At 38.0% G+C, this 27,468-nt stretch overlaps 3 protein-coding genes across 6 annotated transcripts; 2 read left to right on the forward strand and 1 right to left on the reverse strand.

The window, feature by feature from the left end:
• The first annotated feature begins 363 nt into the window (after positions 1-363).
• LOC103704822 (uncharacterized) lies at positions 364-12,053 on the forward strand. 4 transcript variants are annotated; one of them, XM_008788276.5, is made up of 12 exons: positions 364-551; positions 1,420-1,616; positions 2,115-2,287; positions 6,611-7,029; positions 7,103-7,196; positions 7,372-7,718; positions 7,864-8,273; positions 8,405-8,552; positions 8,688-8,849; positions 8,943-9,031; positions 11,461-11,693; positions 11,781-12,053. In XM_008788276.5, the coding sequence occupies exons 2-11, from the start codon at positions 1,504-1,506 to the stop codon at positions 11,609-11,611; spliced, it is 2,106 nt and encodes a 701-aa protein (XP_008786498.1). In that variant the 5' UTR covers positions 364-551; positions 1,420-1,503; the 3' UTR covers positions 11,612-11,693; positions 11,781-12,053. The 4 variants fall into 4 exon arrangements, with proteins under 4 accessions (XP_008786498.1, XP_088576487.1, XP_088576488.1 ...); XM_088720362.1 differs by having other exon boundaries at positions 489-551; positions 1,420-1,599; XM_088720361.1 differs by lacking the exon at positions 2,115-2,287 and having other exon boundaries at positions 393-551; positions 1,420-1,599.
• Positions 12,054-12,683: 630 nt separating this feature from the next.
• On the forward strand, positions 12,684-15,936 carry LOC103704823 (proline-rich family protein). The gene is made up of 3 exons (XM_008788277.6): positions 12,684-13,020; positions 14,535-14,669; positions 15,354-15,936. The coding sequence occupies exons 1-3, from the start codon at positions 12,844-12,846 to the stop codon at positions 15,681-15,683; spliced, it is 642 nt and encodes a 213-aa protein (XP_008786499.1). The 5' UTR covers positions 12,684-12,843; the 3' UTR covers positions 15,684-15,936.
• An 883-nt stretch (positions 15,937-16,819) lies between these two features.
• On the reverse strand, positions 16,820-27,337 carry CIP111 (Cam interacting protein 111). Its single transcript, XM_008788278.6, has 10 exons — positions 26,944-27,337; positions 26,177-26,335; positions 25,074-25,939; positions 23,775-23,964; positions 22,474-22,681; positions 20,645-21,147; positions 19,497-19,923; positions 18,853-18,933; positions 18,494-18,684; positions 16,820-17,602 (listed from the first exon to the last, which is right to left on the reverse strand). The coding sequence occupies exons 1-10, from the start codon at positions 27,241-27,243 to the stop codon at positions 17,459-17,461; spliced, it is 3,069 nt and encodes a 1,022-aa protein (XP_008786500.1). The 5' UTR covers positions 27,244-27,337; the 3' UTR covers positions 16,820-17,458.
• Between the last annotated feature and the right edge of the window lie 131 nt (positions 27,338-27,468).

The following is a 27,468-nucleotide window of genomic DNA, read 5'->3' on the forward strand; positions in this document are numbered from 1 at the left end:
AGAATAATATGATTTTCCTGCACTATATATATATAAAAAAAAACTTGTAGTATATTTGCTGGTTAAAGTGATTGTTAATCAAACACTGTACAATCCCCATCTCCATCAACCTCGTGTCGCTCGATGAACCTGTGAGCGATGGGTCAACCGTGACCATCAGGGCGTACAGATCATATGCCACACGATCCGCTTCTGGGCCGCCCTTCTCCCATCTTCCTGGAAGCTTCCGAAACGGCGGCCACGTCATCATGTGACCATGTGTCGCTCCCCGCCAAGTCACCTCCACGTGGCGGCTCATGAACCCCCACGAGACGGTTTCGTGTAATAGCCATATAAATAAAAAGACGAGTTTTTTTTTGGGTTACAAAAAGACGATTTCTTTCAAAACGGAAGGGAGAGGCGAGCGAGCGAGCGAGAGCGGAGAGCATATATAAAGTCGAAAACGAGCGCTCCTCCCAAAAGGATCGACTCCTCTAAAAAACAGGACCGCGTCGGGGGTTTTCTTCCCTCCCAGCGCCGTCTCCATCCCCGCCTTCTCTAATGCTACGAAGGTAACCATCTCGTCTTTCTCCTATCGATTTCCGCTCTGTTTCCATACGATTCGCCGCTCCGAGAGTTCTCGCCTCTTCACGGTAGGAACCGCCGTAGCTCGCGCGAATTCTAGGTCAAATTCAGTTCCTTTCGTGCCAACATTGGTATCTGGTTTTCTATCTAAGATTTATCTTCTTTTTGTATTTCTTTGGATTGGTAGTGGAGTTTGCTGTGTTCTAGTGGGTTCGTTGTTCAAAAAGCTCTTCGTTGTGTCTTTGTTGATGGGAATCTTGTGAAGTTTGTGCTCATGCCTATCTTCTTTTAACTTTTGAGATATCTATTTGGTCACGTTCTTGGTTTTCGCTGTTTCTTGTAATTTTTTTTGCTTTGTTTGGAGGGTAGAACATTAATTTTTGAAGTGAAAATGGAAAAGAGAAGCTGGAACATATTGCATTGTCTTGAAAACTGCTATCTAGGGTTTCTTGTTAGATGTTTTCTTTGGTCACTTTTGCTGATTATACTTGAATCTATTGCTGCGGATGTAGTTGACTGCGGATGATCTTCTCTTTGTAATGCAGCTTTGCATTCGGCAATTGATTGGCCTTTGGTTTAGTGGTTGGGAAATTTGGTTCTAGGGTTTTGTTCTACATAAAGTTCTTAGTCCTCTGGTGACTCCCTTGCCGTACAATGTGTGTTTGGGACTCCCGTATGAATTGACACTCAACTATTCCTAAATCGACGAGAAAGAATAAATTGCATCTGAGTTTTTTTTTCCGGTTTTCTATATTTGATGGCTCAATTATAGGACTATCCTTTGTTTTGTTTGGATTTAATTTCACAAAAATCTAAATGAATTGGGAAAGCATGTTTAATGAATTTGTATTGCAGGTACTGAAGCTTTTGGTGGCAAGAGTTTTTGCAGTGGATATTTTCATTAAAGCCCGGTATCGTTAAAGCTGTCTGGAATTTGCTATGCCTCTGTACAAAAGGAAGCCCTTTTACCTGGCAGAGCCACCACAAGATATGGATCCGAACGAGCTTGTTTTCCAAGTTCGTTTTACAAAGGAGGTATTTCGGGATTATCAGTATCCTCTTCTACAATGCTTTCTTAGCTGATCAACATGAATGGTCTTTATTTCTTCAATCCTTTGATGCAATCATCAGTAGCTAATGTCATTTGTATTTTAAATTAGATTAGACTAAGGGCCTATTTGGATTTCCGGCAGGAATATCCTGCTGGAATCGATCCTGTTTGCCCACCCAGCTCGGTGTCTTCTAAAGGCTCGCCAAAGTCCTAGCCTAGATCCTAACCTGTAGGCCTGTTGGTCTGCAGGAGAAAAAAAAAGCCCATGTAGATCTTTTTTTCCTTCCCACATGATTCAGGCTGTGGGTGTTAGGTTGATATAGGCCATGTTCAAATGGACTTCCCAGTCTACGAATCCAGCAGGAAATTCTGCCCAAATCCTGTTGGATTACCCAAACACATCCTAAATGGTAATGAATCATGCTTTTTGTTATAAACATCAGTGTTGCTTGTAGCTGATGACTATTTTCCTCTGCTTATCTCCTTAACCTGTATTTAGAGAGTACTTGAAGAGATTGAATTTTTATCGCCAAAGAGTTTGGACATGTAAAGTTACTGGGAAAACTAATTTAACTTATGAAGAAGCTTTGGTCTCAGAGCGTCGTGCAACGGAGAAGGTTCAACAATTCCCTAAGGAATTAGTGGCTCCTGTTCTTCATCTGATCCAATACAGTAAGAACTAGACTACTCAGGCATTAGTATCTATCTACTTGTTTCTTTGTTAATTTGCCTTTGTAGTTCTACTCATTTCCTTTGGTTAAAACTAGCAATATATCTTATTTGCACCCTTTGGAATTTGAAATATGATGCTTATTTTTTTCTCCTGTATTTCGCTTTATGATGCACTATTGGATTTATGCTATCATACTCTACTTCCTGCATAATTGTTCCATTCATTGTCCATACATGGGATATCATGCATCAGGTTTATCTCATGCATTAATTGATGTCATGTTGTTCCTATGCTGTTGGTCATTTTCTGTTCTACCACAAATCAGCATGGACAATATATAAAGATATTGTAGTTTTTAATTTATATTTTTGTCCCCATTTGTGTCTTAGAAATCAAGGGTGGTATGCAAGGTATGAGAGCTATCCATAAGTTTGTCATTCTTTGACTTCTTAATTTCATGCTTGGTTGTTTAAGGCATAGACACCGTTTTGTTCTTGGATTTCTATTATGCAGTGGAGGATTCAAAAAGGTTGTTTTAAAATGCCGAAGTTTTATGACTCGTGCAAAGATTGTCATAAGTCACAAAGTATGATAGATGGGTTGCATTCCCTTGTCACCGCATTTTCTGGGAAGTCATTGAGTTTTTCATACAACTTAGAAACATATAAAGGTGGATGTCAGCTCCTTTTGTAGTTAAGTGATTTAAAGTTGGAGGGCAAAAAGGGTTTATCCTTGCATATGATACAAGGAAGTCTGGCTTGTGCTGTTGATTGGCTTCTAACCTTCTATATTACACCTGGGCTTCTTTGATTTTCTCTATATTTGTTTTTAACTCCCCTTTAATATGTTCTTAATGTTTTCTTTTTCTTGTTGAATGTTTTTATTCTTTTCTAATTTAATAACATACATATTACTTATGAAAAAAGACATTCTCTGTAGCGTGTAATCTCTGGCCTAGCGTGTAATCTCTGTAGCCTACCATACGGAACCTGTCCTTCAAGATTTAATTAAGAGGCAGCGTGTGAGAACATATGCAGTACACTTGATGTTCAATATTAGGTTTCATAGTTCCAGATGAGTAGACTAACAAAAATAATTTATTGCTTTCACAGAACCACGGTTTCTTCTCTCCACATAATACTCATGCTTCTGGTCCTTTTTGGCACAATATGACATTAGAGATGAGAATATGGAGTATTGAAGACTATTACTAGAAAACATCATGTGAGCATGAACATGAGCAAAAAACTAATGACATGAGATGCTCATTTCGAGATGCATATAATTAACTGCACCCAATCTCAAAGAACAAATGTATAGCATAGAATGCCAAGTAAGTTATTTCCTAGCTACTAAGGTATCACAGTTTTATATTTGACATTCAAAGCATTAGCTGTTTGTGCAACTTGATCTTAGGATATTTTGATGTGGAAGTGGGCTTAAATTCAGAAGAGGGAGAGGATGCACAACCTTAAAAGCTGGATTAAGAGCTAGTGCAGTTAGCACATTTTGGTGTCAACAAGGAAGTGGTCCTTGGCTGCCTGCAAAATATTAGGATGTGGTGCCACTTAGAAAGTGCCTATATGCAATCATATTAATTATTAGATAACATATAAGTTCCACTTCTTTTTTAACTAAACTTGGTCTTTTATCGTAGGAGAGAGAAAACTATAAATAACACCAAGGATTCAAGTCCCGGCGGGATGTCTCGTGGGACACTAGGATGGGGTACCATCTTATGTGTCGGGACAAGACCATCCTGTCATCGTCCCAATATCCCGATTTGCATGTCTTGGCACATCCTCTATCCCAAGTGTCGAGATGGGGCGGGATGGTGGTACATCCCGTTCCATGGAAAAACCGGGACAACCCCATCCAATGGGATTTAAAACCTTGAATAGCACAACAGTAAGAGTAGACTTGATAGTTAGTGGGTGCAATGTATGTGCTTGGTCAGAAAAGGGGTTGGAAACACAAGAATGGCTACATGATTAGGATTAAGATTTTAAATTCTAGTTTGTAACATATCATACATGTAAAGAAAATTTATCACATAATAATCATCATTACTTAAGCCTTTAGTTGTGTTTTCCATCTAATGTCATATTATGTATATGAGAAGTTGATATGGGTTTGTTTTGTATAAATTTATAACAATGAACAATAATCAAAATACAGACAACATTGTTGCATGCTTGGATAGTGGTGGCCATGGGTCGGGAATATGATCTTCCATGTCTAAGCCCCAAGAGACGATAACAATAATGACAGTTAACCCTCTTTCTAACCAAATGAGGCTGACTATGAAGCCACTCTAGGTTGTGGTGCCAACTTGAAGTTAACATCTCCATAAAGATAGAAACAAGAGATGCGTAGAGGAGGAAATATATAGTTCTTAGCTAAGATTGGTTGGTTACAGGAAAGCTATGGCTGTGGGGCATGGATCAGCAGGCTGTGGTGAATATGTACCGTGGTGCTGTGCATACCACCCATCGTACACTGGTGATCGATTCACCCAAAGCACTGAGGCGTACCAATCTGCAAATTGAGTGAGCTCCCCCTGTAATGATGTCTTGTTGGTGTTGGTAAAAGAACAAACATTTCATTTAGTTTCTTACTCTACCTTAAAAGAGGGAAAGGAGTCGATCTGGGAGGAGGTATAAGTGGAAAGTGGGAAAAGAAAACTCACATTGTGTAAGCAAATTATGCAAGTTTCAAAAGCTTGGTTTTGGTTTCAGTTTTGATTGGCTTGCCCAAAGAGTTTTGACAATTTCAAAAGATTCGGTAGTCTTAACACAAAAACAATGAAAAATAAGGAACTTTTTGAAAAATAGAATAAAAAAACATCAAAAAAAATAAATAGATATCATTGAAGATATATTTGTATTGTTGAGACCTTTGGATGGATTGCCCTCGGCGGTGTCACTATGAAATGGTCATTTTTTTTATAAAATAAAGAAGATAGTAATTATGTATCATTTCATTTTGGAGTGAAATGTATAATATATTGCTTTATGAGATTCTAAAACATGACGATCTAAATGTTCATAAGATTTTTAAGTTTCAGAATAACAAAATTCGTAATGAATTATCTGTAAATATCTCATACGGACAATATCAGAAAGTTTTTTGTTCTCAGAACTTGGGAAGCTTAATTTCAATTTTGCCAAATGTTTTTTAAGATTTGGAAGAATGAATAATTTGCAAAAGATCTGCATAGGTTGTTATGTTATATTATAGATGTGTCGTCGCATAAATTGTCATAAATTGCTCCATTAGTCAGCTGAAAAAGGGCCTAGGCATATTCAATATTCCACTTGGTTCATAACTGTATAACAAACACTTGAGCCAATATTTTAGAATGTGATCTTTATATACTGGAATAAATATGATGATTTGTTATGCATGGTTTAGTTTTGCTTTCTTGTATGAGAAATTTTAAATGTACAAAGTTTTTTTTTTATAAATTTTAAGATATCGAATTGTTATCCTTTAACTTCTTTAATATTGGTTTTTTATGGTACCAAAAAAACCCTTCTTTAGTATAGTTTTTGGATATCAAAGTTGAGCATGTGGCCTCTAATGTCTCCCAAGGATAATCAATGCTGGCCTCTTGAAGTGAAAGTCCATAATTTATCATTATCTATGACATTTAAATTGACTAGAAACCAAATATTACTGTTTTAGAGATCTTTTACATGTGCATCAAATTGATACAAAATAGGTAGTTTTTATGGTATGATGCCGTGTTTTAATTTGATTTATAATCTAAAGGCATCCAAATCAGTTATATTCTGATCTGTATATATTCTAAGATGTTTAGATCAATTTCAATGGGTCAGATTATATTGTCTATGAAGCACTTTTGCTTGCTAGCCAGATTGCTTCCACCATTCATTTTGTGCCTGAGTTGATACATAGGCAAGAGACCTCCTAAACAAATGATTTTATTTTCAAGGCATTTTAGCATCATAGATCATAATCAACCTTGTTGCTTTCACTTTGAGAGGGTCATCAGTGATTTTCATTTGACTTGGTGTAAAATTGAGAAGGTAAGAGTGGAGTCCAAAAAATGGACATGAGAAAACAACAGTTTGGCATTTTAAAAAAAAATGAAGGTTTCATGCTGAAGAGATCCTTCTTCTGCGTTTACAAGTTGGCTTGCATAAGGTTATGTTCATCATACCTCAAATGCCTTTCGTTGTATCCTGTTATGGATTTTTTTTTTTTCCTGCCTATTGAATCAGTGAAACTGATTTTTTGCAAAATGTGCTTTTGTTCCATTTCTTGTAATTTCATCAGCGGCGCTATTGGTTTTGCAGGTACTCTCAGTTTAAAAGATCTTGTCAATGAAGTTTACACTATGTTACAAGAACGTATGTTTGAAGGCTTAGAATTGCATGGGAGGAAGGAGCAGTCTGTATGTGCATGCAAAATCTTGAAGATTTTAGATAATGGAGACACCACATTATACAAAGTGGGTTGGGTTGATAAAGCTAGGAAAGTAACTGACACTTCAATAGTCAAGGCTGGTGAACTGATACGGAAGAAGCCACCATTTAGTAGGAATGTACTGAAAGCATTTATTAGAGAATCAACTTCAAAGAGTGCCCCATGGGTGGTTCATGAAAACCTTGCGAAGAAGCATGGGATTTCCACTGAACTTCTTGAAGAGTTGAAGGACAGATTTATTGTTCAAAATGGCAAAGTACACAAAAAAGCAGGAAGAAACAATGTTATGGTAATATTCTATCCTGATCCCCCTGCTTGTTGAGTTGCATATATAGTATTTCTAAAATTCATATCATCTTCAGGATGTCAAAGATAACAAAATCAACAAGAAAAGGAAAGAGATAGAAAATGAAAATTTGGAAGGCATGGGTACGATCAAGAAAAAATTAAAGAAAGGTACATGGAAGAAACTTTAATTTGTTATCTACAAACTAAATTTTGCTCCCATTCTTGAACTTGCTAAGGTCTATTTGTTTAGTTCCTTAAATTTTATTCTTTTCAGTTTTCAGGTTTAAATATCTTGAAAACAATATTTTCATGCCACTTGTTTACATGTTCCCTAAATTTGCAGAGGAAGAGAAGCCGGAAGAAAAACCAGTTAAATACCCAATTGATGACCTCTTAGTGCAGCCTGCTGCAGATGATCCTGTTTTCACAGATCGCCCTACTCTGTCTATGGATTTTCATGTGCCTATGGATTGTGTTGGGGACCTTCTTATGGTTTGGGATTTTTGCTCTTCTTTTAGTAGGTTGTTGCATCTTTGGCCATTTTCTCTGGAAGATTTTGAAAATGCACTCTGCCACAAGGACAGTGATCTTATGCTCCTTGTGGAATTGCATTCTGCAATTTTCCGCTTGCTTATTAAGGATGAAAGTGACTATTTCATGGCTGTACAGAGCAAAAGAAGGAAATCAAAGGTGAATTTATTTATTTTACTCTTTTTCGGAATCATGATATTTATAATAAAATGTTTAATCTGTGGAGTGTCTGTCTTTATATCTAGCTAGCAGATTTATCCTTTAGATTCCAAGTGTTAGCTGACTTTTTTACCCATTTCCTCAGATTACGTTAGCCAACTGGGCTGAATACTTATGTGACTTCTTGGAGATGGAAGGTAGAGCTGAATTGTCAAGTCACGTGGCGACTATAAAACGGGGGCATTATGGTCTTCTTGACATTAATGTGAAACTGGAAATTCTCCGTGAATTGGTTTTAGAGGCTCTCACAACCGATGCTATTAGAGAGAAATTAGATGACTGCATTGAACAGCAGCAGGCACTTGCAGCTACTAGAAGGGAGCAACTTAGAAAGAAGAAAAAAGAGCAGCATCTGAAAAAGGAAGAGACTGACAATAAACAAATGGATCGGGGACATGTTCTGGAGAATGGCAAAGAAAACTCACATAATTCTGTTTCACAGCAAGGAACTGAGAAGGTTATTTCATCTAAGAAAAACCACATTTCAGAAAATGGGTATGCAAATCCTTATCTTTACCCAATTAGAATTAGTTAACAATTATCCTATGCAGTATTACATATTGCTGGGGCATGTAATTTTCCATGTCGATGGTCGTTCATGGTAAGTGTGATGTCACAAACTCTAGGGAAATTGCAAATAAGCCAAGGATGGATGATGGAGGTGGCGCTGAGAGACTAAAGCATTTATCTGCTACCAAGGATGCTATGAAGGGACAGAGAAGAGGGAAGGACAAAGACAAAGAAGCTTGGGAGAAGAAACCTGGAGAATACAAGGTACTTATATAATCTCTCTCTGTGTGTGCGCGCGCGCGTGCTCGTGCGCATGACATGACTGCATGCACGTGCATGGTTGTCCCCCCATGGTCTTGCTTTTTTCTCTGTTGACAGTTTAAAATACCTGCAACACAGGAGCAGCACCTTGAAAGGGAGATAGAGAAATTGTCCATACGCACTAGTTCATTAGGAAAAGATAGAAACTACAACAGGTATTGGTTTTTCCGGCATGAAGGAAGACTTTTTGTTGAAAGTTCAGACCATAAGCAGTGGGGCTACTACAGTACCAAGGAAGAGGTGATTCATTCAATGCTCATGTGCCATAATTTTTTTCTAAAATCTTCTTAATGCCTTGTATGATGCTAATCTACATATTTTAAATATAATCAGCTTGATGCATTGATGGGCTCATTAAATCCAAAAGGTGAGAGGGAGAGAGCCCTGCAAAGGCAGTTAGAGAAGTACTATCTCAGGATAAGGTATATCTGATTCTTATTCTTATTCTGCGTCTTCTCAAATATATGTTAAGATTTGCTAGTTATGTACTCCAATGTTTCATATCTTTGTTCCTCTTCTGGATGAATTTTTTAGGCATCTTCAACGGTGTCACTAATGATATGTTTATTTAATTTCTAGGAAAGCAACTCATGGGAATGCATGTATAACAAAATCATTTATGCTTAATTTTGTAAGAAATAAATCATAAATTTATTTATCATATGGATTTATGTCATGTTCTCATGGAGTCAAAGTTAAAAATTTCACCTTTTAAACGAAATCCTAAGGTGTTGCATCCTCCCCCTATATTCTTTCATGTTCCTTTCCTTAAACCACACAGAGTTATTAGGAAAGAATTTAACAGCTACATCGTTAACGGAAGAGTTGGGAATATCAGGATTTGTGCAAAGAGATGCTTAGCTTATCTTCTGTGGGCTGCTATTGCCTAAAAGCTAGTATTGAATTTTTTAGGTCGTGTTAAGCCTTTTGAGGTGTGCAAAGATGCAACGGATTTCACTGTTTATGGATGTTTGTGGAAGAAGAACAGTAGATTGCCAATGAGAACTGAGAGATACCTGATACTGGGTAATACTTCATTGTTAGGGAGAATGATATGTTCAGATGGTGTTAGTTTTAAGGCATAATGACACTTTACTGAACCTAAACCAATGGCAAAGATATGTTGTAGTTCTTTGGAGAGAGAATATATTTTTGAAGCAATCATGGAGAAAGGAATCTTTTGTCCAACCCTATTTTGCATTTGATTATTGCCAAATAAGGTTATTCACATGGAGCACACAAAAGAATATGTAAATGCACTTGTCTTGTATGCTAAGCGAGGGTGGACAGCGTAATCTATCTATGTTCCTTGCAAGTCATCCACAGAGAATTTGTCTCGATGGACCTTAATTTGGACACAAATATTGGAGATTATGATTTAACCATGGTGCTGGTGGACTAGTTCTTCAGATAGGTTCTTTAATCATCATGCCTACCAGTTGCCTTGTGAGGAAGCCACATGCCTCTTCATTAGGCATGAGAATTATGCAATCTCGAGGAGTATCATATTTGATAAGGATCTGAGTTCATTGGTTGGTCTAACAAAAGGTCATTAACCTCCTGGGGGAAAGTTGCTCATTTTTATTCTTTATTTTTTTCCTCCATGCAACAAGGGCATTAATGCTATGGGTGCAGGAGGTTCTCATAACACAACAGTTTTGCTCTGTCAAGCTTCATCTGTGCCTAGCTACTCAAACTTCTGGGCCACGTGTAATATGGGAGATTGTATTAAAGGTTTCCAGAATTAAACAGGGCTTTCTTTTTCTTTGTTGTAAGGTTCCCCTGTTTATTCTTGAAAATAAAGTGCAGTATTTGTGGAGTTCCTCCATTGGACTCTGATGAAGATGTGTAATTATTGCCACTAGATCTGACTCTCCCTCTTAATAGGGGTGGATGTTGAATCTCTTCTATGCAAACCAGTGCAATTGTTCAAGTCCTTTCTACTTCAAGAAAATAAGAATTTTCTATCATCTTCCACTTTTCTTTTTGTTGTCTTAAGCAATTTGCATGGCATTGCACTAGTCATCAGGGGGAAGGTCACAGAGGGTAGTAAGGGGGAACGTCACAGAGGGTAGTAAGCTAACTTGTCTATGTAGTTGAAATTCACTAGGCTAAGAAAAGCGAAATGAATTTGTGACACTCAACCACTGACATTTGAAGGCCAGAGAGCCCCGGTGGTAAATCAGCCAGTTGCATTGCTCAGAAATTTGCATCCTGATTAGTGGTTTCATGTTCAAAGAAAGGAAAAGGGTGCATTTCCAACTCTTATCATGGATTTAGGAGCCTTAGTTGCCATTCACTGATCTCCTGATTGATAAATAAATGATATGTAACACAAACATGGGATCGGATTATTATTCTTTTTTTGGCTCATGATGAATTAAGTCACAATGCAATGCAATCTGGAGGGGACTCCAGAATTATAGGTTTTTTTTTTTCATTTCTGCAGAAGTCAAGCTTGATTGAACCTTGTAACTCTGTTTTTTTTTTTTTTCCTTTTCCTTTTCCTTTCTTTTTTAGTAGAAGGAAATTGAACCTTGTGAAACCAAGTTGCAAGATAAATTACCTCTATGTGGATTATTTTTTGCTGACTACCTACATGTGCAAAATGCATGTCCAATTGATTGTTTCCTATGTTTCATTCCCATAAAATGTGTCTATTGGCACCATGGCATTGTAGCTGTACAGTGTCTTGGAATCACTATATTTTTTATACATTTTATTCCCGATCTGGGAACCTATTATCAGACTTAATTGTAAACTGTTGGTATCACCTTACCATTTCTTTATCAAACTATGCACATCTCAAGCTGTGATCTTTCATCTTGTCTTGATGTATTTTATTATACAGTACGGCGTTACAGAAGAGATCAAAAGATGTTGCCCAAAAAATCCTGCTTGAGGAAGCTGTGCTCAGGCGGTCTACACGTGTTCGAGCCCAACCGAGGGATAGCCCTGCTATGGCATTCCTCAGGTATGTCAACAAGTGGAAGGAGAACTGAAATACCAAATGATTAAATTGGCAATTTCTGTTACTGCCATATCCCTTAAATGATATGTGGATGATGGGCCTCCTGTCTCAAGGTACGGGAGCTGATTTTTATCTCTGATGACATATTTGAAATTTCCCCATGTTGCCTTTGTATCTAATCAAAGACAGGTTCTTCTCAGGCCTTGGTACAGAAGCAAAGAAATCAAAAACTGATGTTTCATCGGCCTCAAGACTTACATCATGTGATCCGAGCCTTCCAGCTCATCCCATTTTTGAATTGCCTTGTTACAAATTATAAAGTTTCATGACATGGTTGTTATCAAGCAATTAATTGTAATTCTATTTTTCTGGTCAGGCTGATTTAATCTATCTGGAGTATATCCAACTATATGTATCATGGTCATATTAACAGCCTGCGGTTAATGCATAATTTGCTTTTCTAGGTAGTAAAAGGTCAAGGCTCTTTTATTATCTTATGGAAGGATTTCGTTGTGTCACACACAGAAGAGGGGGGAAGAGAGAGAGAGAGAGGGGCTATGTTATGGGCTTGGGCCAATGTTAAGATGACATTTGTTGGGACCATCATCCACGTATGCAACTCTTACTGAAGTAATTTTGTATCTTTTGCAGGCACTATTATAATTAGGTTTTTTTGGGCCCGCAAATTGCATACAGAAAACAATTGTAATCCTTCGATTTCCATATTAACTTCAAAAACCGCACACCTGCGCGCAACTCCAAGTCTTGCAAGGAATTAGAGTGGTCCCTCCTAATCATGGCCATATACATGTACCGCATGAAATTCCACTTAACAATTGCCAACCTTCGAAATAGGCTTCTCTCATTCAATCCTAAATCCCAACTCCAATCTCGCTAGGAATAAAATCCCATGACGATTTCCCCTACTACTGGTAGCAAGGTCATCATAGCTGCCGGAATGGTTTGCCTATCCCACCACGTATCCGCATTCATAACCAAGAACTTGGAATGACGTCCATCCCGTAGGAACACGTGGCCGGCACTAAATCCACTCAAAAAAAAAAAACTTCCATCCAAAAGCATAAGATCTAAGAGCACGGGAGGGCTAAGGAGGCCTTCAGATTTCTCTGTCCAACCATCATCTTCTCCTCCTTGTCCCCCCACCCAAAAAAAAGAGAAAAAAAAAAAGAAAAAGAAAAAAATCTTCTGCTTGTGTTCTCAAAATCATCAAGCCACCATTCCTCTCGAAAGAGGTGGTCTCCAATGGCCTGCACCTCCCAGTCCATAATATCTGCCAGCACCTGCGTGTTTCCCTCCAAGAGGATTCTAAGAGACTCCCCGAGGATTGTCAAGTGGAACACGAGGCTCTTTACTGTGAACGCTTCCACCGGCTCAGACGAATCTGACTGCAATGTCGAAGAGTGTGCTCCGGATAAGGAGGTTGCTTTAATTCTTCGTTACTTGAACTCATCTAATCATTCTTCTGGTTCTTTCCTTTTCATTCGGAGGAAAAAAACATTGGGGGGTTCTTAGAATACTTTATATGAACTCATGTTATGTTGCTTGCCTTGAAATTTGCCGTCGTTAATTTGTTTACTTTAATGCTATTATCAAATAGGATTTGAACGCAAGTCTTATAAACGAAAGTATGCTTTTTCCACAGTGGGTCCTGGCAGTTTCTACCAGAAATTTTTATTTTTCTAGGAAGACGTTGGTGAGTTTCAGGCTTTATCGTAACATGGTCCATTTTGTGTCAATTCTAAGTCCTTATTTGTCTTTGTCTTACCGAAGTTAGATTCTTTATGCTTGTTTTTTTATTTTTTTTATTTTGATGGGTTCTTCTATTATGTTTCCTTTGAATCACGTGCTATTGTGCTCCTCTCTTCTTTTAGTTTCTCTGATGTTGTGAAGAGTCTAAAATCATGTGGTTCTACATTTAGATATCATGTTACAGAAATGTTTGTGGTATTGTCTTCTCGGATATACATCGTCGCCATATACAACATCGATGTCTCTAAATCCTTGTTGGTTGAGTTACATATGAAATCACATATACTGAGATTAAAGTCGATCTGATCATAAACATCCTTATAGTTTTCACTCCTCCGTTCTTCAAGAAAAAGAAAGAAAGAAAGAAAGAAAGAATATTAATTATACAAGTTATGAGCTATCAATTTCATGTCCCACGTTATCAGTAATAATTGCTTGTTTCCACTGCTTCTCAAACCTGACACTTTGCAAATGCCTTTGCTTCAAAGCTGCAACATTCAGTTTGTCATGTTAACCTCAGCCCTTCCAATTGTGAAAGACAGCTACTGGCCTTTTCTTCGCAGTTTGCATAATTTGATTGTCAATACCTGTCCATGTTGCTGGCTCTTGATATTTGATACAAATAATTATTTCAACAGAAGGTGCTAGTATAAGGCAAAAAAGCACAGCTTGAAACTGTAGTGCCAGAATACAGATTTGTACACATCGGTTGGCACTGTGGGACATCTTTGTTCCAAATTGACAGCAAAATTCGTTGCACTATTACAGTATTTCTAACAAAATGTTGCTTCTGAGCATTCATGTCACGGTTTTTCTTCTTTTTTTTTTTCATTTTCCTAACTGATTGATGTATATTCTCTTCTTTTGATTACTGCCAAAGTATTAGAAGAGATGAGTTGTAAGCAGTTTTCACTTTCATTGTTTTACTGCATTGTCATGTACTAGATTGTCAAGTCTCTGTTTGCTGCTTAAACCAAATGTTCTTTTTTTAAATTTCTGCTTAATTCCCTATCAGTACTGCACATCTTTTAAAGTTGCATGTTCTCAAGTAATAGCAACTTCTTAGATGTTATGCTTTGCTAGCAGTTATTATATTTTAAAAAATTAGATGAAATCAGAGATACCATATTGCAAGGTTGCTCCAATACAACATAGCTGAAAAATGACTTCTATAAGATTTGCAGGTTGGAAAGGTCAGCATGGAATGGTTAGCTGGGGAAAAAACAAAGGTAGTCGGGACTTTCCCTCCTCGGAAACAGGGTTGGACTGGTTATGTTGAGAAAGATACGGCTGGACAAACAAATATATACTCAGTTGAGGTACATGTTTAGTTTGTCATTTGCTCCACCATGGCTTCCAAAATTTATGAATTTTTTTTGGGTACCATAGATCTTCAAAGTCCTTCTGAATTGTGGATTTCACAGTGGAAATTGGGTTCATAATCTTTACCATATGCCTTTACTAGTTATGGAAATTTCGTCATAAATATCGGAACTAGTCCTGGATAAATCAGGAAATACAATATGAAGCCCTTCAGAGTTGGTTGGTTCTTTAGTTTCGGAGTAGACTCTAACTAATTCAGTCATTTTGGTACACAAGCCTTGAAATTATCATGAGTCTTTAAAATCAGCAGCTGAGTACATAGGGTAACAGACCCTGTACCTCTAGGTCATTAGTTCTTTCATAATAGAAATGCAAATTGTCCCGTTAATCTTATATCTTATAAAACTGCTTTGTAAAAAAAAGATCAGTTCGTGCCTTTTTATTTATGATGTTTTCACATGAAGTAAAAAAATAATGTGATCTCATTGAATTTATCCACAAAATCATAGTCATTACAAGCAATAAGTAACAAATTATGGATGGAGACTGATATATTGCAACACATTGTTGTGACAATTTTTTCTTTTTAGAGCATAACCTAAGTCGAATATTTGAGTTGCTTCTCCCACCTGTCGACAGCATATTATATCGATTGATTTAACAAACGCCATGTTCTCCAGCCCTCAGTTTACGTGGCGGAGAGTGCAATAAGCTCAGGGAGTGCAGGCAGATCAGCAGAGGGAGCAGAGAATACTGCAGCCATTTTTGCTGGCTTGGCCCTTGTATCGATTGCTGCAGCCTCTTCCATTCTTCTCCAGGTTGGTAAGAACCAACCACAAGTTCAGAGCATAGACTACTCTGGGCCACCTCTAAGTTACTACATCAACAAATTCAAGCCAGTCAGTATTGTTGAAGCTTCAGTCCCCGCCGAAACTTCTCCCAATTTAGAAGCCTCAGTGCCTTCTGAATCTTCGAGTTATTTGACCATGGAAGCTTTGGTCCCCCCCTGAACCTCAAGTTGCTTCAAGTATGCAATCATAAAGCAATTCTAATGTGTGTGAAGTTCCAAGACGAGCAAAAGGAACATGCAGGCTTTCCAACTGCAAGTATTAGCAATGTTTCTTGAGCATTGCCTCAGCCTAAATTGCTGAGAATTTAATTACAACGAATTTTGTAGCACTAAATTGTATTTGAGATATGGTTTGGCATACACGAGACCAAATCTGTGATTAATGCAAGTGCTTTCATATAATTCATCTTCTACCAGCCTGCCTTCTTCATTGTTCTTGTGATGAACATAATAACACACTCGACCTATTTGCAGTGTTGGAAACCTTTGAAAGAATTTATGCTGAGCAAAACCATATTTCTTGGAACCACAGCAGTTCCTTCAAGGAGTTGATTCAGAATGAAATGTGGAATTATGAAGAACGATGGTTAGTTTTAGGGCTTTCTGATTTTATTCAGGAACACAGATATCAGGGAAGGAACTGGTTTGTGAATTTAACATTTCGACCTTGGATTTTATTTCAACTTCCCAGTTGTTTCAGTCATTAAATTTTCACATATGAAATTTAAGTCGCGGCTTTAAATATTTATATTATTCTGCTGTTAAATTCGTCAGAAAAGTTTTTCAAGACCAGGGCCCAAGATCTGGCTACTTTCCTGGTCCAACCTGAACCTGTTCCAGCTCGAGTACCACCGGTTGAAGTCTACTAGATCTCAATATCCTTGACTTGAATTTTCTCCAGCCTGGTCTAATCTGGGAAAGTTTGCTCAGAGCTGTAAGCGAAAGATTTTCGCCAAGAGGTCACGAGTTACCCGATACAACAGCCATGGTTGGATCAACGGTGTCAGCAGCAACTATAACAGTTCTTCTGCAGCGAACATGGTTACAGTTCTCTTACCAGCCGCATTGGTTTTGTGTTACAGCCAGGAGAAAAATCTCCCCTGGAGCAGGCTTCCCATCTCAATGCAAAAATGGATCAAGGATGACCAATAAATTGCACCAGTCTGAAAAGCATCAGAAAGCTAAGAGGGCTAGGCCTTGGTCCAGTCATATGGTCAACGAAATCTATGCCTACCATGGCTAGGAAACTCTCCTCAAGTCCATGCTCAACTCAATCCAATACAGAATGCAAGCAAATTGAAGATCAAGACATATTTGATAGATCGATAAATGAACCAGCACAAGAAATGCATACTAAATGTCCAAACTAGTATACAGGAGTCAAATGTAGTAGTATTAAACCCGGGGGAAAATCTGGGCATTTCCACTGCAGTTATGAACTTCCAGCAATGCAGTCGAAAATTTCCAAGCCTCTCTTCGACAAAGCAATCAAAACTGCTTCAGCTTGGTGCTGAAATTTTTGACATGTATTTGTCACCTGATGAAAAGCATTTGACCTCGCAACTTTGAACCTAAGGAGTGAAGATCAACAGACACATTTCATAGAAATGTACATACAGGATAACGGGTTACCAATACCAGTAAATGCAGCCAAAACTGCAAGAGTCACAGACTATCGATAGTCGACTATCCGACAATATCAAAAACAGGAGGATGACTGCGAGCCACTATTGCCACTCTTCTGCACTTCAAACCTATGCATGCAGTTGGTACTCTGAGACTGCAGATATGAGGCAGGCTCAAGACTGTATTATGTATATTCCCTACAGTGACAATGAATAGAGAACCAATAAATGGGAGGCGATCTTCTGCAACCAAAGGAGCTGAGTTTGAGAAGAAAAGAAGGCAGACACATAACAAAGAGTTCCTTTGGTTTCACTCATCTCTGACAGAGCCAGTGTCAACAAGCCTTCGGAACTGCGCTGCAAGTTCCTGATAAAATTGAACATTTGATGGCTGTACCCTACTGACTCCAATCCTAAAGTGTGCCATTGATACTTCAGAAATCTCCAGATTCTCCTGATGAAATTCAAATACATCAACAAATGTATTAGAACAAGAACGGCTAATGGTGCTCCAAGTAATAGCGTCAAGTGGTAAATGAACTAAAGATGCACTTCAAGAATATCATTGGATCAACATTTGCCAGTGAAGGGAAAAAAAAAGAAGCAGATTATAAGTTTGTCATGCTCTTTGAGTAGGATCAATGGTAAGTAACATGAAAGCATAATGAATGAATTTAAAGGAAAATAATATTGACATAGATAGAAATCTAAAATCACAGTGTAAAATGAGAGTCTTGGCAAGATTCACAATAAGTAAACAAAGAAGTCAATTGCGAACTAAGAGAGTTCGCCAGGTGGAAGTGATTGATGTACATTAATTTAAGTGCTCAGAAAACATAATGTACGGAAAAACAAAGAAAATGAGATGGTTTGGTCAAGTTTAATAAACCCCAAAAAGAAAACATTAGATGGGTAGCAATGATCTGTGCTGACAGATCACCCTGGCTTTCCTTTTCCTGGAACTGGGCTTTATGGCCTGGATATTATCAGGCAAAAGGATATAGCGAAGACTTGTGTTAACTGTAAATAGATGACAAAATAAAATTTGTATATTCAGACCTAAATATGCAACAAAACTGACTGGTTATGGATTTATGGTGATAATCTTGATCCTTAAAAAATCATATCCACTGATATGGCAGTTTCCAATTATGTGCCTTGTAATTCAACATGAATATTTTCCCCTATTCTCCGCTCAAATGAATGCAAATGTTTTTCCTCTCAGTAATCTCTGTTTAGTACTTACAGCCAGTTTGTCAGAATAGATATTTTAGCAACAAATTAATGCTTTTTGTGTTCCCAAATGTTTCACAAAAATAATAGTTGAATAAGTAAATCAACATACTTCAAGCGCAGCAATAGCTGCTTCCCTGCATATCAGTTTTATATCTGCCCCAGTATATCCTTCAGTAAGATTAGCAAGGTCTTTTGCGTTGACATCAGGACTACAAGGCATGTTACGCATATGAATTCGGAATATATCTTCACGATCACTCTCATCTGGTGGCTGGACATCCAACAGTCTGTCAAAGCGTCCTGTTCAAACCATTATTTATTAGCTGGGCCATAGAAATAATTTTCAGATATTCTAGTAAAGAAACAAACACAAAAAGTGAAAATGGTGAGGTTATGGATTCAATGGCAGCAAACACGAACAAGAAAACAAGTAGAAAAGCCAGATTAATGATAAATTCATGGTAGAACCTGGTCTTAGAAGGGCATGATCAATCTTGTCGGGGCGATTAGTAGCTGCAATAACTGTAACACCAATTCTTTGGTCCAAACCTGTATTTGACATGGTTAGCTAGGAATACAAAATGCAATCAAGTCCAAACACAACAATGAATGTTAATGAGATAATTTCAAACTTGAAGATACTACATTTCAAATAAAATATCTTACAGATGATAATGTAGGGAAATTAAAAAGAGTTCCTTCTAGTGTACAATTGCATGGCAAAGTCCATGCTGTTAAACAGAGAACACTGATATTACTGCTTGATCATCTTTTCTCAAAAAATGGTTGAGGTGGGGGCCGGGGGTTTGCTAGATAGGAACTCTTTTTTCCAGAGGAACATAGCAGTGGAAACTTTATTTAATAGTGTGTCTGCTGAAGGGCACAGAGCATATTGAGGTCCATTTTGTTTTACAGGCACCTTTCAAATGCTCTTCTGATCAGTTAAATATTTTGACAATACCGCTTCATGAATAATCAAGGCATCAACATTAACAAAACAATTCAGTCCAGAAGAGACAGCATATACAGATGAAGCACTTTAGATGGTTGCTAGACTTGACTTAAAACAACATATTCTAAGATATTACTGAAATAAGATTCATTATACATACCATCCATTTCCACGAGCAACTGGCTCAGGACCCTGTCAGCAACAGATGTCCCATCATTTTCCTGCCCACGTGTCACTGCAAGGCCATCTATTTCATCAAAGAATATAATTGCTGGAGAGTTAACTCTCGCCTTTGCAAATAAAGATCTCACTGCCTTCTCAGATTCCCCAACCCATTTGCTGAAAAGTTCAGGGCCTTTGACTGCAAGAAAGTTCAATTTTGCTTCAGAAGCTACTGCTCGGGCCATCAAGGTCTTACTACAGCCTGGCGGGCCAATCATCAATAAACCCCTTGGAGGACGAATTCCTATGCGTCTAAATGCATCTGGACATATTTGTGGCCACTGGACTGCTTCAATCAACTGCTTCTTAACCTTAGCTTGACCACCTACATCTTCCCAACGTACCTTTGGAAGCTCAAGCATTACCTGATGATGAAAAAGCATGATGCTATTTTGCGCATTTCGAGCATGCAAAAAAAAGTAAACAAACATTGGGCATATGAGTGTGGTTGAATGAATATGCTAACACATGCACAAGTGTTTAATTATCCATAGAAGAATGAGTGTGTAAAAGTGTTCGTAACCATTGCAAACCATCAGTCTTCATGGAGTGAAAATCATGGAAACAGCAATCTGGATTATGGCCATCTCTGGATGTGTTTTTATTGTACCATACAATATATTTGGGCTACAACAGGCACTATCAAGATGGTGTGTGAGTGCTTTCAAGTTAGTCTTCCAATTGGAAGGATCGGCTCAATTATCCATCAGTCTCAGATAAATTTTCATACAAGTAGATTGGCCAGATGTGAGAATATGTTCTCAACCAAGAGACAAAATAAATCAGGGTTCACATTATATGTATCGACATTATTAACGCATAGGACATAGGACAGTAGAAGTAGAGTGCAGATCCTCAATGGCCTTCATCGACTGGACTTCCAGGGAGCCACAAGGTGATTGGCCCACAGGGTGAAGATGGGACAATGGATGCAGGACCATGGACGGTCCAGGTAAGGATGATATGAAGGCCCCACCACCAGAACCAGCACCACATGGCCCTTGCCATCTGGACCAATGCGAGGAACCAACTGGAACCAGTAGTGCACAGATACAAGTCTAGAATAAGTAAAACAAAATAAATTACCTCACGCATGGCACTGGGCCTCACTTTCATCATGGCCTTTTCAAAATCTTCAGCCATCACTTTAAGCAGTATATCTTCTTCCACTTCATGAGGTCTGTAAGATCCATGTTGAGAAATGACACAACATTCTAGTGTCCCTTGGGAACCAACAGTAGAAATAGGCCTTGATGACACACTCAGCTCTGACAGTGATGATGACAACAAACTCACCTGATCCAGAGATGCTCCATCCTCATCTTTGCAAATATCAGAGCCTTGAATACCAGCTACATCTCCATCAGGTTCACAAAATGTTTTCTTAGATTGCTTGCATAGACCTTTTAGCTTAATGTGGCGGCGAAGAGCAGTCATTGCAGCCTCATTGCAAAGGGCAGCTAAATCAGCACCTACAAATCCATGTGTAGCCAAAGCCAGAGACTCAATTTCTGTGCTGCTAAGGGAGTGATCCATCTCACTTAAAAGGGTACGAAGTATATCTGATCTCTGTTCTGGAGATGGCACTCCTGGAGTAGGTCAAAAAAGCAAAATATAAGAATAATGAATACTCATCAATCAAACTCGATCTGAACAGAACACAAACATGTTGTGTTTCATTAAAGTTAGTTACCAACATCATGTATGATGCTGCAGACTACTTTTGTTGGTTAGTCAAAGATAACATGACAATTTAGAGTGTATAAATATCTTAAGATTAGTTTTCTAAAGCAAAGATGCGGAATATGCGAAAGAAGAATATGTTTATACATCTTTTTGAAGGAAAAATTGCAAAGGATACACTAGATAATTCTAAAATAATTTTAAACTTTCCCAGATTGACATTAATAATGTATGCATCTCAAACCGATCAGAAAAATAAATGTGCTAGAGTTTTCCTTTCATAACATGTTTAATTCTTATTAATACCCAAACTTGTCAAAAGGTTAAATATGTTTGATTCTTATAATACATGATATACCAAAAATCCCCTTGGGTACACTTTTTTTTTTTTATTTCTAACAAACATTGATAAAGAACAAAATATTGTACAATAGTAAATGAAAGCACAAATTAACACCATTATTAGTTCATTAAACGAACATTTAAAAAACACGCTTCTGAAAATTTGGATCTAATATGCATAAATTCAATTGCTACAAATTAAGACACATGAACGAGTGACAACCCAGCTTGATGGATTTCTACTGGTGATTTATACAGAAAGTACATAAACCATCAAAAAAGGACCAATACCGTATGTTACATAACATACTGCTGATAGTGCCATCTTAAACACGAGTCCTTGGTCATTGAACAAAAACTCTTCAATATGTTTAGTTTAACAATATCCTCTCAAAATCTATTTAAAATATTTTTTGTATAGTAATTTATAGATAAATGCCCTATTCATTAATATGACCTATATTTGACAGTCTCTGGCTATTCACCAGCACCTCGTTTGGTTCTTTCCAACTTTACAAACTCTTGCCAATTAAGTGATGTAGCTCTATTTACCTCCAGACTTTAAAACAAAACATCTGCTATGAGCCTGTGACCCTTTCATGAAACCACCAACATAGACAAAAAAAAAATGCTCACCTATATTGCCACTAAAAGGATGAAATTCGAAGTCAACTAACAAGAAACAATCAAAATCTCCAGATTCAGTTCTTCAATTGTCTTATTAATTATTTTTAAAAAAAACGAACACCAAAACACGAACCTGAACAACATTAAGTTAATGCATTGCTTTCTCTTTTTTTATGTTTGTTGTTGTGATGCAGACCATGCATATTGGTGCATAGATGCTCTTATCTTTCAAAGCATGAATTATAGAAATTATAGGAGAATACCTATTTCAATTTCTCGATCCAATCTTCCAGGTCGCCTCAAAGCAGGATCGATACTGTCAGGCCGATTTGTAGCAGCAATTACAAGAATGCGATCACCACTATTTATCTCATCCATCAATTTCAGTAGTGTTGCAACCATTCGGAGAGATAATTCTTCGCCCCCATATTTTCGTGCTGGAGCAATGGCATCCAATTCATCAATAAAAACCTTGAAAACAACAAAGCTATTAATAATGCATACACAAGATAAGTAGACCCTGGCTTGCCAATACAATGAAAGTCTCTCAACAAGTGAATCATAGTAAAATACATATCACATATCACACAGTTTAAATACTAAAACAAAAGGTCATGCACATTATTTAAGCAAAGCCAACGACTTCAACAACCACAAGTGCATAGTACAGAATGACAAGATCACAAATATAATGAGAAACATTAGCAAAGTATGAGATGTTGTCATGCTGAGGCAATCTTAAGTAGTGAAGAAATTTATGTGGATCGGTACCAGGTAACTTAAATAGCTAACACTGCATGGATGGAATAATGAAGTGATTCCACTAACCAGAAGCAATAGTCAACATGTATGCTTACGCTGGGCTGCCAGTCACACATATTTTCCATTGATAATGAGTGTATGATACATGAAGACACACAAAATATTGCATACAATTCATAATGCAACATTTGCATGTAACCTCTCTCAAACTCTCTTCATGGAACTTGTATCTTAAATCCTTTTTTAAGGTGGCTGTCCTCATCTTTCATCATCACACTAATGAATCTGCTGCATCAAGCTCAGAGTTCTAAGTTTTCTATTCTATCCATTTTTTTAAGAGAAACTAGTTGAATTAACAGTCTGTTGTATCCAACCTAGCTTGATAGCTAAATGCTACAAATGATATCTTTTGCAAATTCAAAAGAAAATATGTTCAAGAGTGAATGACTTTAAAAATAAAAGACAAATTCAAAAGGCAAAAATAAGAAGGCAAACAAAATCCATTCGACACAAGGCAATTATGCCTGAAAAATAGACAGTCCTTTTAATAAACAACTCGTAGACTTTGTATGAAATATACAACCACAGACAGCAATCTCAGTTTACTATCTAAACATCCATATTCCTTTTCTGGTTCATTTAATTAATATTTCTGCAACAACCTATCTTTGATAGCCACATATTATATAGAAAAATAATAAAGCAGATAGAAATGGTCTAAAAATATATCAGCAAATTTATGGACCAGGGAAACAAATAAGAACACAAGACAGCATTGTGAACTGAGAAGAAGTAATCTAACCACAGCAGGGGCGGCTCGCCTAGCTGAATCAAAAACTTCATGCAGAGCTTGCTCACTTTCTCCATAGTACTGACTGATGATTTCAGGCCCATTGATACAGAATAGGCTAGCACCAGCATTATGAGCACAAGATGATGCCAAAGATGTTTTTCCTGTGCCAGGTGGACCATAAAGAAGAACACCTTTGTACCTATTATATAACACAACAATAATAATTAACCCAAAAGTATTAACAAAACAAAAGGAAGAGATATTTCTTCAATGTTAAACAATCTATCTCGAAGAGGAAGTAAACCATGGTCACACCTTATTAAGGCAAATGTTCTTAGTCACCAATAGTGTCAAGGAATGAAGATTGAATGTTTATACATCATATACAACCTACCATAACCTATGAAAGTGCAACAAAATATAAGTGTCAGCAAGATCTTCAAGTCCATTTGACAAATGACAGGTAGAAAATGGCCACAAAATTTGTTGGGCTCCTAGAAGTCCATTATGTAGAAGGCTAACTTGAAAATATTAATACATGAAGAGTATATATACTTTGACCTCGAAGCTTACATTCAAACCCCATATTAATTTTTACCTATCGTGATATTATAAATATCGGGTCATCCTTAGATAATGAGTTTTTATTTTTCGGTGAATACCATGCATCAGAATGAGAATCCTGTGTTTTTGCTCCCCATCCCTTCCTCAAATGCCACCCTCTGCTGACTAATGTTAAGAAGAGATGTGAAGAATATTCACTAGAGGAAAAGTTTATGAAGATTGCAAATTGAAGTTCAAAACTGATATGAAAGTTATTGACCCTATAAAGTTCATTGTCTAGACTCCCGAAGAGAAGTGAAAGTCTCCTATTTCTTTTTCTTTTCCTTTCGAGCTTCTCCTAAGAGTCAAGTGATTCAAGCATATATCATAATCAACATTTAAGTAGCATATTATAGTACAAGTTTTTCTTTCAGAGTGGTGCAGCTAATTTGAGCAGCTCATGCGCCAATACCATGCAGCCTACAAATTGACAAACATGCAGCTACAATTCCAAATCCAATTAGCCTTTCATGAATGATCACTTACATTAGATCTTCTAAACCATGGATATCCTCAAAATTATTTCCATAAGGATCTCATTCAGCAAAAATCTTAATAACTAAGGGGCATGTGCAGATAAACATTCAAAAGGTAAGATTTTCTCAACTTCATTCCACTCTACCAATGAAGGCCAGCAGAGTTAAAAAAAGATCAAATAGTGCAATATCTAGAAAGAGGCCAATATAAAGGATGAATTGAGACTACCTTGGCAAAGCATCCTTGTCCGCCAAGGAGAATAGAATGGTTTCTTTCAGAGCTGCAAATTCTTTAGATAAGCCACCCAATCTTGGGACATCAGCAGTATTATCACAGTTTGCTTTGTATTTGATTTTCTCTGCTGGCAGTTCTACTTTATCTGTGGTTCCCACATCTAACATGGAATCTGAAAAATGGACTTTCGTTCCCGAGTCCACTAGGAAAGCAGCTTGCACTTGTTCTAAAGAATTAAGAATTTGAATCTCATGAGGCAACAATTTATAATTTTCAGAAGTTAAATCTTGATTAGAGCAGCATGCTGATAACTTATCCAAACCATGCACCAAGAAAACCCACATCTGTCCACATAGTGGAACAGTTGCAAAGTTCCCCTTGAGCAAATGGCGTCCATAAAGCCACCGGGCAGCATAAATCTGCAGCAGTTCATTAACTCCTTCATCTGCTAGTACCAACCGTGCAGCAGAGACATCCAAGCATGTAGAAGAATCTGTACTTAGTACACAGTCATGTGGTTTTCTCGAGTGCATTGGAGAGGCAACAGGAGAAGAAAGCTTTGATTGACGGGATGAAGGAGTCTTAGGTGATGCAACGTTCCAATTTCCAATTGGCACTGATTTGGTTGGAGAATCACTGATAGATAACCCTTTGCCACAACTAATATGTCCAGGCTTTGGAGGAACCAAATCTAGGTAAAGATCCTTGCACTTGCACAGGTAGAGCTGAGGAGTATTGTCAGTCCTGTTTAGGTTGTTAGACATGTTTTCAATAGGGCAGACAAACACCGCTCTGCCCGTAGCAGGAAAGCCCATGGTGCATGAAAGACCCCATGACAGCCTTACTCCATTCTTGAGAACCTAGATTAAGACATGAACCCCAATACAAAGTAGAGTTTTGGAACCAGAAAGGGCTTCTTTAACATAATATTTTCTCCAAAGAGCTATGTGTTAGTTGAAAATTGGATAAACAGAAGGTACAATCACAAGCCATCTCAGTGTAAAATTAGTGATAAGAGCAAGGACCCTATTGTGCAACATGAGAGGATCATATCTAAAGAACCAGGTACCTATTAATCATTCAAGATGTAGTCATACCTTGCGTGAAGGGAGAACGTTTGCAATTGCAAAGTAGCTTCCTAGTCCATCAGTCAAGCGATCACTAACATCAAACCCAAAATGTCTAGCACAGTCCTCAGCCAAAGTATCAAGTGGAAAGTTATCCAAAGGTTTTTTGCCCGACGCAGCAAGAGATACCTGTAATGGTGAAAAAGAATAAAAGGAACCAAGAACTTCAAAGCTAAAATCGCCAAGACTCGTCCAACTGTACTAACCAGTTGTTAGTAAAAAGAAAAGAATTCAAATAACAATGCAACCACAGTGCAATTTATTCTCCAAAGTGCTTAACTTGTCTTCAGCTAAAAGGAAATGAGGAAATTAACAGAAGTAGCCTAGATACTGGCAAATAAACAGTGAATAGATTCGCGTGGACTGAAAAATAAGTATTATCTCCGTAAATTTCTTTAAATTCAAGAAAACTCCCCTGCCTATTGATTGGTTCTACAGAAAATAAAAACAAAAACTTTAAATTTAAATCTAATCACTCAATCCAACATGAACTCATCTTGGTGTCCAATCTCATTCATGAAAGCGTCAAAGAACATATTTATGCAAAAAGATTGTCCCTTTCCTTTAACAAGCGAGAAAGGCCTAAACCTTGGAGCAAAAGCGAACCCAGAGTATGATTCTAAATATGAATTCAGACTCGCGCGATTGGATGATGATGATGATAAATCCAGTTCTTTCACATAAAAAATCCAGATAAAAAAGTAGTAACTACTAAGGCTAAAGCAATGTGGGAGTACCGAAACGAGGGAGCCGGGGACGAAAGAGGAGGAGACCATGGCGGTCTCGGAGAGCCAAACGGTAGCACGGGCTCCCTTGGAGCAAGACGACTCCGTCTCGGAGATCCTCCCACAGAAGGCGGCATCGGAGATGAGGCCCGGGAACTTGGCGGAGGCGTCGGAGAGGAGGCGGCGGTGAAGGGCTTCGTCGTCGCCGGCCTCCGACGGTTCCCGGCCGGGGGTCGCCGGCGAATTGGGGAGGGGACCGCGGTCGGCGGCTGTTGGAGGAGGTCTGGAGGATTTCCGCGCCTTCGAAGGCATGGCGGCGTTCGGAAGCTCGAGACTCGGAGAAGACGGGAGGCGGCTCCGGTTCTTGACTCGCGAGTGCTGCGTCACGTGCCCTCCATATGTTCATGGTCCAGCCTTTAAGATTCATCACTAGTCCAAAAGGTACTAGTGGAGCGACTCGTTACATAACTGGTCATCCAGTCCGTAGCTCCGTTAGCTCCATAAAAAATATGCTTAATATGAAAATCTTAGGTTCAT

Source organism: Phoenix dactylifera, chromosome 4 (genome assembly GCF_051530095.1).
Source record: "Phoenix dactylifera cultivar Ajwa chromosome 4, Ajwa_hap1_PhDact_Kaust_v1.1, whole genome shotgun sequence".
NCBI classification, from domain to species: Eukaryota; Viridiplantae; Streptophyta; class Magnoliopsida; order Arecales; family Arecaceae; genus Phoenix; species Phoenix dactylifera.